At 31.3% G+C, this 18155-nt stretch overlaps 1 protein-coding gene across 1 annotated transcript; it reads left to right on the top strand.

Moving 5' to 3' along the window:
* Positions 1 to 4348: 4348 nt before the first annotated feature.
* LOC107859954 (cytochrome P450 90B1) lies at positions 4349 to 9744 on the top strand (the record flags this gene model as incomplete). The annotated part of the gene is given in 9 exon segments (XM_047407232.1): positions 4349 to 4591; positions 4678 to 5002; positions 5254 to 5406; positions 5602 to 5838; positions 5930 to 6022; positions 6556 to 6634; positions 6775 to 6881; positions 9260 to 9598; positions 9631 to 9744. Coding segments are annotated over 8 exon segments (1488 nt in total). The 3' UTR covers positions 9551 to 9598; positions 9631 to 9744.
* Positions 9745 to 18155: the final 8411 nt, after the last annotated feature.

The following is an 18155-nucleotide window of genomic DNA, read 5'->3' as shown; positions in this document are numbered from 1 at the left end:
CGTATGGAACCATCGACGGGAAAATTCCGATATAAATAAAGTCGATTCCTATACACCTATAATCAAACTATACACTTGAAACCATCTCAAAATAATCAATACTCATACTTAAACTCATATATACCTAACTTAGGATCAATACATATACCCCAACACATATAACAATGACTAATGCACGTAATTAAGTACGGGGTGTTACATTCAGGAGCCCGCCTGAAGAACAGGGAGAAGAAGTTGTAAGTCCAGGAGCCCACTTAAAGAACAGAGTGAAGAAGTTGCAAGTCCAGGAGCCCGCTTGAAGAATGGGATGAAGATTTTCAAGATTAAGTCAGAGGAATGTCTGGAGAATGAGTCAATTGTCAAGTTCCTATCCAATGCCAAAAGCCAATGAGAAGGAACATTTGTTGTTTCAAGTTCAACTCAGAATAACGACTATTTCACCATTTGAGAAGTCATGAAGATTTAAGATAAGATTCCAGAAAAGTTGCATAGATAGGATCTTTCTCTTGTATCTTCATTTTATTATTTATTATTCATTTCAATGTAAAAGCAGAAAGTCGAAAACCAGAAACTCGATGGAATCTCACTCGAACTCTAACTCACTGTCTCACCATTTTACCTTATTGAACTACATGTGACCTGATTCCCTTAAAACCCGGGATATGTAGGAGGTTCAAAATCAGGATTAGGTCACATCTTTTATTTTATTTTATCTTTAATTTTAGAATATCGAAGAGTCAAAAATCATATTTGTCTACTTCTTTGTATGAACTCTTCGAAATTTCAAACAAAGAGGGGCAAAATGTAGACATGTGATTTTGACCCTCCCCGAGTTTAATATATATATTTTTCGATATTGAATATTTATATTTGGTCTAATATTATTTAAATTCTTATTTTATTTTAATAAATTTTTAGTTAAAAAAATAATATGAAAAAAAAATAATTAAAAATATTTTCTTTTTAAATTTTAAACAAATAAATTAGTGGTGTACTACTCTCTTAATTATATTTATTTTTAAATATTTCTAAACTTTTATTATATTTTCTTAAATATAAAAATTAATTAATTATTATTATATTCTTATTATTATTATTTTATTCATTTATGTATTTATTTATTTTTATTTTGTTATTATTATTATTATCTTTTAAAAAAAAATCAAAATTTGAAAAAACCATCCTATCCTATCCTGATAATCATTCCCCCCAATTTCTCTCAACCCCCTCAACTTCCCCTCCTACATCTCTATATAACACTACAACACACGAAAGAGAGGAGAACATTTTTTATTTTTTTTGGTGGACAAAAAAACCAAGAAAAAGAAATAGACACAGCCAAAATAAAAAAAAAAACAAAGAAAAAGAAGAGACAACAAGAGTACATATACACGGACAGAGAAGCAAAAAGAAAATGAGAGTGAAAAACTAGAAACAAAAGAAGAAGAGAACATATAAAAAAAAAGTGACTCGGTGAGGAAAAAAAAAAAAGAGTGATAAGTTGGATTTGGAGTTTCCGTTCGAGTTTTTGGTTCGACATAAAAGATTTTTTTTGTTTGTTTTGTTTAGTTCGTCATTTAGGTTCTTATTCAATCCCTGTACTATTATTTTTATGGTGAATCGAAGTATGAATGAAGAGTTTTATATTATTCAGTACATCTAATTTATTACTTTTAAGTGATTCATACTTCATTGTTTTATTTATAATTCGTCCATGGATTCGAAATAATATTGATAAGATTAGATTCGCATTTTAAATGAAATAACTTTAAAGTTATTAACACTTAAAAATGTAAAATTATTTGTCTAGTAAGCGTGCAAATTATTGTATAGATCATGCATGCATGCGAAAATAAAAAATAATTTATTTTTGTTTTTTTATAAAGAAGGAAACGAAATGTTTGAAAATAAGAAAAATGACCATATTTGTTTGTTTTGGGTACCAAAGATTTGAAGTACAGGGGTTAGGAAAAATAGTGATGAAGAGATTTACGAATAGAAAAATAATAATAGTAGTTTTTTTTTTTTGTTTATTTGTTAACTTCGTTATACTAGTTTTGTAAAATGTAATTAATGAAGTTTATTAATTATTTATTAAATTATTTATCCTTTCAAATAAATTTAGCTTAATTTTATTGTCAAATAGTATTTATAATAAATACAAATTATTACGAATCTATTAATGATGAATGATTTTTTTTTTAACATTAAGTAAATTTTAGACATGTAAAAAATATTCGTCTCAATTAAAAATGCGGCATACACATCTTTTTGAGACATTTAAAAATTCAAGAATGCAATGACACATCTTGATAAATATTTTTTTCTATAAAATTAAATTTATATCGATTTATTTAATATCAAAGGTGTAGATAGATATTTTTGGTATAATAAAAATAAGCGAATCTAGGCCTTCAAACATAATTCATCAAAATAGTTTTAGTCAAAATAATTCAATAAAAACGACCGTGCTAGAACCACGGGACTCGAGGGTGCCTCACACCTTCTCTTCGGTCAACAGAACTTCTTACCCGGTCTTCTATTTTCCCAGACCATAATAAAGAGTCATTTCCTTTTGATTATGGATTCAAAAAGGTGACTTGGAACATCAAAACTTAATTTCAAGTGGCGACTTTGTAAATAAAATAACTCCAATTCAAAATGGTCATTTTAATTGGAAAAATCCTTCAACCCGGCCCTGCGGGCCAAAAAAAAGTGTGACAATAGTATATTTCATCAAAATTATTTTTTCTTAAAAAAAATAAAAGTGATTTATTATTTATTATTTTTATATTTTGTAAGTAAACATAAAATATCATCCCAACATATTTGTATATGATCCAAATAAATGCTATATAAAGTGGCGGTGGAGATGAGGGTGGAACATGTTGGAGTGTTGAGAAAAAATAATTAGTATGGAATATTATGAATTTATCTTCTCTACTTTCACTAGAGACATCATATAAAAAATTAATTTTTCTAAAGTTTTTGCTTTATCAATAAAATTCTTCCATACCAAACACATAACTTAAAATTTTCAAAAAAAAAAAAAAAAAAGATCTCTTACAAATTTTATGTTCAATCAAACACCCACACTCAAAAAAAACTCTCAATATGATGCTTTGCGGCCGTAGACTATCGTACGTGTAGCTCAAGTGAGACAGGACGGGGACAAGTGCCTTACTTTTTAGCCACCTTGAAATCTTCCTTTTACTCCTTTCCCTCAGTATGCTGTAAATTTTGAGTTATGTATGTTTCCTTTTCTTCTCATAATTTTGATTCTACTACAAGCAAATATAATTTTCTTTCTTCTCTCGTGAACCGAAAGATGATGCATTAATGTAAAATGAAAAGGGGAAAGTGTATGAAAGTTATCTTGAACATGAAGACATCAATATATAAATAAGCGTTCAGACTTGCCTTCTATTGTTCAGTAAGCATTCTAACTTTGAGAATACATATCTAAAAAAATTAATTTGATCTCAACGGATAATTAAATACTGTAACTCGTTCTTATAGTGTCTCGTTGACACTCGACACTAACGTGATATAGAAATTTTAGAAGTGTCTAGATGATTATTTTATACGTTGGAATACTTAACTCATACAGTAGAGACGAGTTGAGGTATCTAAATGTGTATACTCAAAGTTGAAGTATTTACTTGTCACTTTAGATTATATTAAGGTATCGTTTGGTTGAAAACAAGTTATCCCAGAATTGATTATCTCGAAATTAGCTATTCTGAAAAAAAAAATATAAAAATATCTCACTACGTATATGAAATAACTTATCCCATTATAATGATATAAATAGCTGGACAGATAATTTTGACACTAACTTATATCTCCAACCAATATAACTTCCGCGTCAACGCCTAAATCAATTATGTCTTAACATAAATAGTTGCTAGTCTCTGTTCTTTATTACACCATCTTGGTGGTGTATTCAAGAAGGTGAAACGTAATGATACATGATAGTTTAAAATACAGTTTTTAGTGCGAGGAAGGATTTAGGAATAAATTAAGATGGTAAGTATTTAATTAGTGAATAAAGTAGAATTGTTTAATTTTAAGAGGGAACTGACTCAACGGCGCAAATGCTAAACGTCAACAAAGAAGCCTATAAAAAGCAACATACTTTCCAAAAAGAGCTTCACAAAACAGAAAGTTTCTTTTATAGCAGCAGCTGGACGGGAAAGATTCATAGTCGATGCTGCTGCATACATATATATAAATATAACACTACTCTTATTATTAATAAATATTACTATCTTATTCGAAACTCTGCTTCAGCAACAGACCCTGTTGAGTATTCAAAGTGGAAAAAATATAGAAGAAGAAAAAAAAGGAAAAAACAAACAGTGAAATAAATCATCAAATTGTTGTCCATGTCTGACTTGGAGTTTTTTCTTTTTCTTGTTCCCCCAATCTTGGCAGTACTTATTATTCTTAATCTATTCAAAAGAAAACATAAATTTCCAAATCTTCCACCAGGGGACATGGGTTGGCCTTTTCTTGGTGAAACTATTGGCTATTTGAGACCTTATTCAGCTACCACTATTGGAGATTTCATGCAAGATCACATCTCAAGGTAATCAATTAATTAATCCCAATTTTAATTCTTTTCTTAAAAAAGAAATTGTTGAATCTTTGTCCTGAAAATTTGAACTTCTCTAGGTATGGGAAAATTTACAAGTCAAATTTGTTTGGAGAGCCAACAATAGTTTCAGCAGATGCAGGGCTGAATAGATACATTCTGCAGAATGAAGGAAAATTATTTGAGTGCAATTATCCAAGAAGCATAGGTGGGATTCTTGGAAAATGGTCTATGTTGGTTCAAGTTGGACAAATGCATAGAGACATGAGAATGATTTCTCTGAATTTCTTGAGCCATGCTAGGCTCAGGAATCAACTTTTAAGTGAAGTTGAAAAGCACACTCTTCTTGTTCTTGCCTCTTGGAAACGGGATTCTGTAGTTAGTGCACAAGATGAAGCAAAGAAGGTAATTAAGGAGTAGTGCTATCTTTTTTCATTTATCTATAAGCAGGGCGGAGCTAAGTAGGGTCGACGGGCTCATAGTCGGAAAATAAACAGTATATACATGATTAAAACTATTTTTATATATATAATGTATATGTTTCTGTATTTGCTTTTTTCATATTTTTTAACTCCCTTGATGAAAATTGTTCAATCTTCAACATGCTATATCTAACTTTGGAAATTGTTGTTGTTTTCTGTGTGAAATTTCTACAGTTCACGTTCAACTTTATGGCAGAGCATATTATGAGTTTACAACCTGGAAATCCAGAGACGGAGCAGCTAAAGAAGGAATACATCACATTTATGAAAGGAGTGGTTTCTGCTCCATTGAATTTTCCAGGAACAGCTTATAGAAGGGCCTTACAGGTACTGTTATATATCACCATATCATTTAAGTAAAAACAGTAAGTGTTTATAATTTTCCTTGGGTGGTATCGGGGGAAGGATTTGGAATTGAATAATATCGATTCATAAAGAAGAAAAGATTCTTTATTGACTCGAACACTGTACCTATCTATTCAGGACCTGAATTTAAGTTCCAATTTCTCTGTTTTGTTATAGTCTCGATCGACGATTCTTGGATTCATTGAGAGAAAAATGGAGGAGAGGCTTAAGGAAACGAAAGGAAATGAAAACGATCTACTTGGGTGGGTTCTGAAGAATTCAAATCTTTCAAAAGAGCAAATTCTTGATTTGCTACTAAGTTTGCTCTTTGCTGGACATGAAACTTCATCAGTAGCCATAGCTCTGTCTATTTATTTCTTGGAAAGCTGTCCTGATGCTGTTCAACAACTGACAGTAAGCATATACAATCAAAGTCTTTTAGTGACAGATTAATGATTTTGTTGAAGTCCATTCTTTAATTTTTTTGAGCTGGTAATAAATTCAGGCAGAGCACTTGGAGATTTCCAGAGCCAAAAAGCTGTCAGGAGAAACAGAGTTGAATTGGGATGACTATAAGAAAATGGAATTCACTCAATGTGTAAGTTTCTACTCTTTAGCTTATTGTCATTTATGTCACACACTATCAGCTCATTTAAAAGATAATTGAACGTAACTATTCGTACACAGAGTATGAGTAGAGTTTGTTTGGATGAGCTTATAGCTTTACCTATAAGCATAACCCATAAGTCAAAAAGTGTCGTTCTCAACTACCCTTTACCTATTAGTAAAAGTGTTTTTAAGCACTTTTGAAGTGTTTGGATAAATTAAAAAAATGTCTCTAAACACTTCGTTTTAAGTTAAAATATTAAAAATAAGTCGAAAGAATTCTAACTGATGGGTTGTGTCATATAAGTCAAAAGTCAATCTAAACGGACACAAACACTAAATAATTGCTTAAAAGCATCTAAAATAAGTCCATCAAAATGGGCAGCTAACAACCTGAAAATAAACATGTTCCTGTTACGTGTTAAAATACATTAATAGTAACTGTTAAAATTCTATACATGGACATTGGAAAACACACGAGTTAAATCTTTGCATGTTGATGCTCTTATTTTCCTTCACTTGCAGGTTATTAATGAGACACTAAGGCTTGGGAATGTGGTCAGGTTTCTACACAGGAAGGCCGTGAAAGATGTTCGATATAAAGGTATATATGTGACAGTTTCAAAGTGATCATAGTAAAACTAATACTATGTTGTACATGATGATGCATGCCTGCAGCTTTAAAATCTGATTTGGTTTTGCCTTTTTAACAATCTTTTTGTTCAACTTGAAACCCAAAAAAAGGTTATGACATTCCATGTGGATGGAAAGTGTTGCCGGTGATTTCTGCGGTGCATTTAGATCCTTCCCTTTTTGACCGACCTCACAATTTTGATCCATGGAGATGGCAGGTTAGTCAATTTTCCATTAAAACCATCCAACGTGCTTATATTTTTTAAGTATCACTTTTTTCTCTTTCAGTATTCTGCTTCATAAAGCACTTGCACGGATTCAACATTTAGTCTGACTAGGATCATAAAGAGTGCACCTTTTTTTAACATACCGTCACCTCCATTCTAAAGTGACAGTCACTTTAGTTAATATTAATTGTCAATTTAGAAATTCAAAAACTAAAATTGCTATTTTTTGCCATTAAGTTCCTTTTAATGCTACTCAATTCTCAAAAAACATTGTAACTTAGTGAACTAAACCTTGTATTTATTTATATTCATTGATTCTCTACTTGAACTTTCAACTTATTGATTCGCGACACTCGAAATGAGGCGTGAGGTAGTAATTTTTAATGGTATTATAATGCATCCGGCCACTTGCTACCTTTTGAATCCACCTATTTTAGTTGCCTTACTTGAGGTTGCACATGAGAATCGTTGGATCATGTGACAGGAGAAAGTTGAAAGCACTAACACCTTTCTATTTTCAAGAACCAATTTTGTGCTATAGGAATTGCAGGGGTCATATTTTTCCCAAAAGAAGAAAAGAATAAAATGGATAAGGGAGTGAATTAAGACAAGGTTGGGGAGGAGGAGGAAAGTGGAAAGAACATTCCATCAAGCTAAGGCCGTTTGTTGGGGTCGCATGATAGAGCATATAAAATATCAGGCAAAATCAAAAAAAGCAAGGAGGGATTTAGCCGTCCTGGTAATCATAATAATCCAAAGAAAGGGACCCAAACCAAAATTGAACTGTCATAATCAATTATCTTGCACAGATGCTGCATTATATACGTATAAAAACCCCACCTTAAAGATGTGAATCGAGTGCAAATGAGCGAGGATTCTACCGGCAAGAAATATGGTGAGATGAATGAAATTCTTTTATTCTTAGTCTTAAGTTTTGAGTTAAGTCTTAATTGAAAGGATTGATAACTTTAATTCAAATTTGTGTATGTACTCTAAAAATTCATCAAATAATTAATTAGTTACTCAAATGAAGTGCAGTGGAATCCTTAAATAGTTTGAACCATAAACCCCAATCTTGAATTCATTTCTAATTGGAAATAAAGAAATTTTGGGGTCCGATAAGGATCAGACTTCCCCTTAAATGAATCATATGCGGCCGAATTTAGTTTAATCATACAATGACTTTCATAAGTGTACCAGGTGATGTTTTAAGTGAGGACAGTACTGAGCCAACACTTTTCCCCCAGACTCCAAAAAACTCAAATAGAGTAGGATTATTTATCGTCTATCCATGTATATCCAACTTTCAGCTGGGGTGAAATTAGGTAGGGTTTGAGAGGTTCGAATCGACGTAAAATTACATTATCTATGAATAGTTAAAATTATTTCAAATATACATATATTATGTTTTGAATCCTTTTTAATTTCTTCGTGTGTTATTTCTCCGTATTTTAAATTCTGACTCCGCCACTGAATATCGACCCAAAATCTGAGAAGAGTGTCATGCGTGTGGGTCGTGGGGGGTGGCCCCAATCGAGGTAATTACCCACTTAAAAGACTTGGCCAACCCCAAGTCCCAACACGCATGTGGGATGGTGGGGTTTTCATGTGCACGTGCACCTGTGCTTTTCATGGTGGCTCACCTCCACACCATGCTGGTCCATCCATTCCCCATTCTATCCTCTTTGTTGGGGCCAGAACTATCACGTAACAACAAGTGCATTTACTGCTTCAAAAGCACAGCAAGTGCATTTACTGCTTGCAGCACCAGTACTAGTTCCTCAGGATCTCAATGTATCACACAGATATTGCATGTCCACCCCAATTTTTCTTCTGAAATTGACTTTTATCTAATGGGTAGTACTGTACTGGCCAATGTGTAATGCCTCGATAATGTCGACAATATAGCTGAGAGGACGAAACGACACTCGTTGCCTTTTATATTTCTAACTAAAGAGTTCAAATTTTCTCCATATTAGCATAAAAAAGTACTGCCTGCCTCCATCATTCTAATTGAATCAAGTTTAAGATAATAAGTTTGAAAGAACGATCATAGGATTCAAACGTCTTCCGTTATATTTTGAACTTCTTTCCTAGTCTAACTAAAGACATTTAAATTGAAACGGAGGGAGTATCTAATATTTATCCTAATTTAAGAATTAAAGAGCATAAATAAAATATGATCTTAATCCGAAAAAAGATGTGAATAATTAATCTGTTAGGATCCGCAAATAAGGTGACTTTGGCACGTATATTACTATATATAAAATCGTTTATTCGAAGAGCGTAACTTTAATATGCATTGATAATGTAAAGAATTAGCATTGATTGTACGCATAGAATAAACGGTTATTTATGTGTAAATGCAGAATAAACAAGGGTCACCTTCAGCTTCAGGTAAGGGAGGAAGCACAGGCATGAGCAGCACAGGGAAAAGTAGTAATAATTTCATGCCATTTGGGGGAGGACCTCGTCTGTGTGCAGGATCTGAACTTGCCAAACTTGAGATGGCCATTTTCATCCACCATCTTGTCCTTAATTTCCACTGGAAACTAGCTGCACCTGATCAGGCTTTTGCCTATCCTTACGTCGATTTTCCCAATGCCCTCCCTATCGCTATCCAACATATATCGTCGTCAATTAAACCACCACCACACTAGCTTAAATTCATCGTAAAACAATGTACGTTGCGTCTATGGGTAAACATTATATATATATATATATATATATATATATATATATATATATGTATAAATAAAATAATAGCTGAACAAACGGGAAGAAATTTTTATAGAAAATTGTCTTTGGTTAAATTGTGCACATTATTATGACGAGGAGTACTTTCTTGGATTAACGAGAGGATTGAACTGGTCAAACCAAAGTTATGTTTTGTAAATCTAGCTATATTTTATCTAGGGAGGTGAAGCAGCTGCTACAGTTTTTGTACTCTTTTTTTTTTTTTTTTGTTGCTTTATCTCTTCTCTTGTTTCCTTTTTTTTTTTCTCCTATGTTACGTAGTACATAGTTTTCTGTGAAATTAAATACAGCAAATTATTCAATTCTCCCTTTTACCTTGTGGATCTTCTGTGTTTTTACTTTGCTGCGAATTTTCTAATCAATTACTCCTGTATTCGTTTTTACTTGTCACATTTTGCTTCTCATTGATCAAATTGTATAGACTTTGATCAATATTTTAATTAAGATGTATCTTTTCATCATATTACTACGTGAGAAGGATTGCTATTTATAACATCTTTCATATAATTTTCGAACATCTGAATTTTAAATATAAAATATTGAGTTAATCTAATTCCATTTAGCTATGAAGAATAGAGAAATGCTAATTTTATTAATGGAGATAAAATTTAAATGGATACCTTTCACGTGGCCTAATTCCTAGTATACCGTACGTAAAAACTTGTAAAATATGTGATACCATTGCATGGCCAATTTCAAATAATTTTGTGCGTTAATACATAATATTCGACGTGATTGCCTAACTAAGCAAAGATGCTCATGATAAATCGTGGATGTAAGCTAATTTGAATAGGTGATGACACCATGTTGCATGGCCAAATTTCAACTAATTTTGTTTGTTGGTACATAATTTTCCGAGTGATTCCTAATTATATAAACAATGGTGCTCATAGATTGACGTGGATGTAGATTTAGAATATGTGACACCATTAATAGCATGGCCAAATTTCAATTAATTTATGCACTTGACTCATGAATCACGTCGATGAAAAAAAATGCATGGAAAGTATCTAGATAAACATATCTAATTTATATAGTTGCTGGTTAATTAAGCATCTCTTTAAATAAGCATGGACTGATAACTTACAAAATAAAGTATCTATTTGAATAATGCTGAATATATATAATTGGGGTAGTGTGGGTCGTCTTATTCTGTTTAAAGGAGTGAGAGGACAGAACATGATCTACTAGAATAATTGTCAAATAGATATGAAACCTTTTGGAAGATCTTGTTAGGTGTTGCATGTGAAGTCCAATCAGATAACAACCTAACGGTAGATAGGAGCAAATAAAGACCCTATATAGCATTGTCCTCTTTAAATACATTTTAGAATTGGAGGGCAGTCTCTTAGCATACTTTCTTATGTATCACATCTTTTTATTCATTTATAGGACCCACCCTTAATAATTCTTTTTGTCCTTCCAAAAACTAGAGGGCATGCACTGCCGCACTTTGGTCTTTCCTCACCTCCATTCTTTAAGAATTATCGTAGTGTTGCTCTCACCGTTTCAATTTACGTGATACTATTGACTAGAGATGAAGTTTAAAACTTTAAATTAGATGGTTGTGTACATAGAAAGGTAGCATTCTTTTTTGAATAAACAAAAAAAAGTATATCACATGAATTAAATAGAGGGAGTAACAACTAGAAATAACAACAGTAGCTATATGAACATAATTAATAGTAACTCGATAAGAAGAAAATGATAATATATCATTGATGCGCCTCATGTAATTTTTTTCTTAACCGCACCAGGATTTTGATCTCAATTGCAATATGCAAGTACAAACAAGGATGGAGCTATTATAGCCAAGGGGTTCAATTAAATCTCTTTTGTAAAGAAAAAAAAATACTATGTTCGATTTTTTCTTGCTATATAAACGGTTGAGTCAGTAAAAGAAAATTCTAGCATAGTCCAAAGAGAGCAAAAATTGCTTTAGAGAGATTAAAAAATGCAGACATTCAAGTAACTCTTTCGGATTTTTTTGCATAATGTTTTAACTCAGCTGCAAGTACAAATAAGATGAAGAAACAATAATTGGGAATATGAAATCAATTAGAAGATCCAGAAAGAAATTTCTTATTTAAATTTATTGTGGATGGCTCCTTAACAAGGTTGCGATTAAATTATTTGAGTTAACAACGTTTTAATTAGTCACTGTCACTGTCACGTGAGGTGTATAGATACATGTTTTCGTAGTTTGTTAGGAAGTTCAAATGACATGCAATTATGTTGTAAATTGAAATCATTTAAATGTCGATGGACTTATATGAATGTTAATGAAAGGAGAGGAGACAAATGAATTAATAACCTATCCGAATTGCCAATATGCATGTTAGGTCTCCTTTCATTTTCTCTGTTTGTGTACTATATTCGAAAATTGACTCCCAATTCTTTGGTCTGAGATGCAGCACGTTCCATTTTGAATAGTTCTTTAATTTCTGGGGTACCTTATCTGAAAATATATACTATGTCATATACAAATATTATGAAAGAGAAATGGTACGTATTTGAATAGTTATTGTTTTTACAAGTGTAGTCCTATTCACATGTCTCTTCTAGAGAGGTATTTGAAGGATATTTAAAAAAAAAAAAAAAAAAAAAAAAAACACATAGATAACGGTTCGCGAACCTGGTATATTTGCCAAGCCAATAATAACATGAGAATGCATCTTCTGCTTGCAGTTTAATCACTTAATCACTGATTAATTGATCTTTTGACCTTATTTCTTAAAATTTAACTACGGTTAAGTAAGGTAATTTAGTGTCAGCTACATTTGTTATACATAAGTTTTTTCTTTCTGGGTCTTTATCATTAGCCAGATACATGGTTGGTCTGTTTCTGTACAGGGCAAACGATATAAATATCGATAGTGTAGAACTTAATGACAAAAAATCTCAATATTTTGCATAATTACTGAAAATTTCGGTTTTGGGTTTATCGAGACACATAATTAGTTATACATTCAACGAAGATATATTTTTTCCTTTGTAAAGATTCATAATTAGCTCTGAATACATTTTTCTTGATTTTAGGTTTATCGAGGTACATAATACATCCAACAAAGATACATAATTAGCTCCTGATACCTTCTTTTCAATTTTGGGTCTGTTGAGATACATAATTAACTCCCTATACTGTGTGCAACGAAATTTTGTTAAATTTAAATCCGTACGAAATTCGGATTAGATTAAATACAAAATATTAATCTCAAACAAATATTGAAGATTAATATAATTAGATTAATTATTTAAGTCCAAACATGCATGAATTTAATTAAGGAAAAATTACATATATGCACATGCTAACTTTGCCTTATTACATTACATCCCATGCTAAAAAAAAATTACAAAAATCTCAAATTAATTACTTAAATTCCTACCTTTTTTTATTTTCTCTCTCTTCCTTCTTATACATTCCAAACAACCATATTTTGCTCCAAATTATGCTCCATATTTTTCTCCTAAAATTTTGCTACCTTTTCTCTCCATTTATTTAGTATGTCATCTATGATTATGAGTAGCAGCTGTAATTTCAATTTTACCTTCCCTTCTTCCACACTATTTCACTTCTCCTTAACCACGGATTCCACTTTCTCTACTCGAAATTCATAAGCCCAAAATTGTTTTTTTTTCTTTTTCAAGAAAAAATTAAACCCGAATTAATCAAATAAACACTCTCAATAACAAAACAAAATCAAATTGAAAAAACCCTTTGATTATTATTTTGCGTAATTCTTTTTTTTTTAATTTAAATTTTTTGTTGAAGGAATTTATTATGTATAGATCTTGAACAGTGATGGTTTGGAATATATTTAGATTTCATACGGCCCTTAAAGGACTGAGTCAATTATGAACTTGTTGGTGTTAGGCGTTGTGGGTACTTATTATGCTATCTTTTTGACCAACTATGGGGGACGAAACTAAAGGCCAAAGCCAAAAAAAATATTTACTGGGATTTTTCCTTTCACTTATTGAATTTCCCTTTCACTTATTTGTTAATGATTAAAACAACATATTACTAATTAATCTGACATTATATTTTGAACACATAATATGTTTTCTATTATGTACCTTTGCTTGTAAGTGAATCTTACATTGAACTAAAAACTAATACGTTTTAAACGTATGTATTACATAACAGCATACATGTTGCAAAACGTTTATTACTTGTAAAAAAAATTGCAGAAATTGTTAATATCATGTACATTTATAATGTATGATGCTATATCATACATTGATACGAATGTATAATCAAATATTACATATTCGTAAGTCTACTGGAATAGCACAGTTTCACTATACATTGCTTTGAATGTATAACAACTTATTATACATTCAAACGTTTACTGAAAAGACACACATTTATTATACATTGATTTGACTGTATAAAAACATATTATACATTCGGAAATTTACTGGAATGATACTGTATATAATTTTTTAAAAAAAATTCAGTTAAATTTCGTTGTTGTATTTCTAACCTCATACATGTTGAAAACGTATAATGTTATATCATATATTTATTACAGATTAACTATTAATGTACAACATTTTAATACACCGTGCGTTTTAACAATTACTTACTCCTGTAGAGGGTAAGTATCATAGTTAACGTGCGTTTATAATCATGTTCTAACTTCAAGTTATATTGTTACGAACTATGATATAGGAAAAAATCATAAAATTTTTATACTAATATAAATCATTGATTAAAGAAATTAACATCTATAATCAATAAAAAAATATATATATATTACTTGCTCCAGCATTCAAAAAAAACTAATAAAAAATGTTTATACAACCAAAGCCATTCAAAGCATCCGCACATAGAAAACCATATTATATTCTTCATGATTCCTTTGGAAAGAAACCGCAAGTCCTGCGGTTGTGACCGACTCGTCCGCATTTATCGAAATTACTATTGCATCACTTTTGCATGATGTATCATTAATTTCTGACTCTCAAAGTCCAGAATGTCGCAACAATACAGAGATATTCATATTGATTTTACTAGTATTGAATAACGTATGTAGAAGAAGATTTTAGTAGTTTTGAAGAACGGGTGGAGAAGAAAGTGGTTGTTTTTTGACTTTTCAGATCGTGAATCACAGGAAAAAAAATTATGTATAACAAAAATTTTAAAATTCAAATATTAGTTACATGTTCTATCAATAAATGACTTAATGTTGTCTAACTATTGCCTTTAATTAAGGAACAGTAAAATAATTAAAGACTCTCTTACCTTAAATATAGGGTTAGCTGCTACATCATACATTCGACCAATGTATAATATGTGACCGAATGTATGAGTATGTTTGCAAAAAAAAGGTGAGACAAAACAACAAGGGATTTTGTGTAATTATTTTTATTGTCTAGGGGATTTATGTTGTTTACACTTTAATTAAAATCCAATTGTTATTGGGCTAGTCCATTAATTTGGGCTAGAAATGATTAAACTCGCTTTATTAAGCCCAAGATGTCATCATATTAATTTGAGCTACAAATGACTAAGCCCACTTTAGCAAGCCCGATATGTCATCATGTTCTAGAGGCCCAATTTGCTGCCACATGTCAAATGATGTGGCATGCCAAGTCAAGTGAATGAGTCAATGTGACCATTCCACATGTCAAAATGATGCAGTAAATTAAAAACCCATAAAAGGTGTCATGTCACTTAAATATGATTGGTCAAAGGAAATTCATATTTATTAAGACCATGTCACTTAAATCTGATTGGTCAAAAAAAGTTCATATTTATCATGTCTCTTCACTTCCTACAATTATAAATAGGGGCCTCATAATTCAGAAAAGACACCAGGAACAAGTTTAACAAGAAGCAAGAAAAAGCTCGTGGAACAAAGCAGCAGATTTCTCTGCAAATTCAAGAATTCAAGAATTCAAGATCAGTTCATCAAGTTTCAAGATCAAGAGTTCAAGATTCAAGAACAAGTTCAAGCTTCAAGATCAAGACTACAAGATTCAAGAACAAACTCAAAGGCCCTTGAATTCAAGTACAAGTCAAGATTAAGTTCACCAAGTCCTCAAATCAAATTTAAGTTCAAGATCAAGACCGCAAGATTCAAGAACAAGCTACCAAGCCCTTGAATTCAAGCACAAGTCAAGATCAAATTCGTCAAGTTCAAGTTCAAGTTCAAGATTATGCTTGAAGCCCTTGAATTTATAGTTGAAAAGGCAAATCAGAAGAATCATAAAGATTGTAACACTCACTTATTGAAATCAATAAATCGATTGTTGCAGTATTTTTCTTGTCTCGGTTATTTATTTTCGGTCTCGAGAATTTTATTGTCCAACATATACATTCAACGAAGATACATAATTAGTTGTGATTTTTTGAATTGCTTTGTAAGGATAGAGATTTAAGGAAATATGGTAAGCTAAGATGTATGTTTATGTTATTTATGGGTGAATCTCAAAAATAGATCCAAATTGGGGTGATTTCCAAATTTTAGCTCCAAATAAAAAAATTCCTTAAAATAGCCTATTAACTAATATTTTTTGGGATAAAATTACCCCTGATCAATGGAGTAAATTACATAAATGATCCTCATAATAGATAACAACTCCATATTTATATTTTTCAACTTTTATTTTTTTTCTCAATTTAATTTTACTTTGATTTTTATTTTTCTTTTCTTTTTTTATTTTTAATTTTCTCAATCCTAACTTTTTTAATTCTTTCCTCTTTTTTTTTTTCATTCTTTTTAGTTTTTCTCAATCCTTACTTTTTTTTCTTTACACCTTTCAATGTCTACTTTTATTCAAAAAAAAACTTTTTCTTTGGTTTTTTTCTTTTTAAATTTTTCTCGACCTTTATTTTTATTTGATTTTTTTTTTTTATTATCAACCTTTATTTTTTCCCTATTCTCTCTCAACTTCTACATTTTCTTTAATTTTTATTTTTTAAATATTTTTCTTCATTTTCTTCCTTTTCTGCAATTTTTATTATTTTTGTTCTTTTCTTCGATTTCTTCCATTCAAGTTACATCTCAGGAGCAAGAGTTGACACTATTACATTATAAAGGCAAGATTACGACTTTCGAATAATAAGTTGCGTTTCATGGGCAAGAGTTGACACTACTAATTGTAGAGGCAAGACTTATGACTTCCAAACAACAAGTTATGTTTCATGGGCAAAAGTCGACACTACCACGTTGTATTTTAATTTATGAAATGTTTTATAACTCTTACCTTAGAGGAAAAACTTAGCTCAGGGACTTTCAAACAATAAATTATACCTCACGGCAAGAGTTGACTCTACTACGTTATGTTTTCATTTATGGAATGTTCTAATACAACTATTGCCTTAGAGGCAAGACTTAGTTCAAAGACTTTCAAACAACAAGCTATGTTTCATGGGTAAGAGTCGACACTACCACATTATATTTTGATTTATGAAATGCTCTACAACTATTGTCTTAGAGGCAAAACTTAGCTCAGGGACTTTTAAATAACAAATTATGCCCCACGGGCAAGAGTTGACTCTACCACGTTCTGTTTTCATTTATAAGATGTTCTACAACTATTATCTTAAAGGCAAGACTTAGCTCAAACACTTTCAAACAATAAATTATGCTTCACGAGCAAGAGTTGACTCTACACGTTATATTTTCATTTATGAGATGTTCTACAACTATTGTCTTAGAGGCAAGACTTAGCTCGAAGATTTTCAAACTACAAATTATGCCCCATGGGCAAGAGTTAACTTTACCACGTTATGTTTTCATTATGAGATGTTCTACAACTATTGCCTCAGAGGCAAGACTTAATTAGCTCAAGGACTTTCAAACTACAAATTATGCCCCACGAGCAAGAGTTGACTCTACACGTTATGTTTTCATTTATGAGATGTTCTACAACTATTGTCTTAGAGATAAGACTTAGCTCAAGGACTTTCAAACTATAAATTATGCCCCACGGGCAAGAGTTGACACTACCACGTTATGTTTTCATTTATGAGATGTTCTACAACTCTTGCCTTAGAGGCAAGACTTTATTAGCTCAAGGACTTTCAAACTACAAATTATGCCCCACCGAAAAGAGTTGACTCTATCACGTTATATTTTCATTTATAAGATGTTCTACAGCTATTGTCTTAGAGGCAAGATTTAGCTCAAGGACTTTCAAACTACAAATTATGCCCTACGGACAAAAGTTGACACTACCACATTATGTCTTTATTTATGAGATGTTCTACAACTCTTGCCTTAAAGGCAAGACTTAGCTCAAAGTCTTTCAAACTACAAATTATGCCCCACGGGCAAGAGTTGACACTACCACGTTATGTCTTCATTTATGGGATGTTCTACAACTCTTACCTTAGAGGTAAAACTTAGCTCAAGGACTTTCTGTAACACCCCGTACTTATGCTCACATGCATATATATATATATATACATATCCATATAAATAACACCAACATAATTTACATCCTTACCAAAAAAAATGGCCCTTTTGATTTCGAAGTCCTGTTGGCACAAATAAG

This window comes from Capsicum annuum, chromosome 2 (assembly GCF_002878395.1).
Source record: "Capsicum annuum cultivar UCD-10X-F1 chromosome 2, UCD10Xv1.1, whole genome shotgun sequence".
Lineage (NCBI taxonomy): Eukaryota > Viridiplantae > Streptophyta > Magnoliopsida > Solanales > Solanaceae > Capsicum > Capsicum annuum.
Note: the sequence above shows the minus strand (reverse complement) of the source record. Positions and strands in the feature narration are given on the sequence as shown.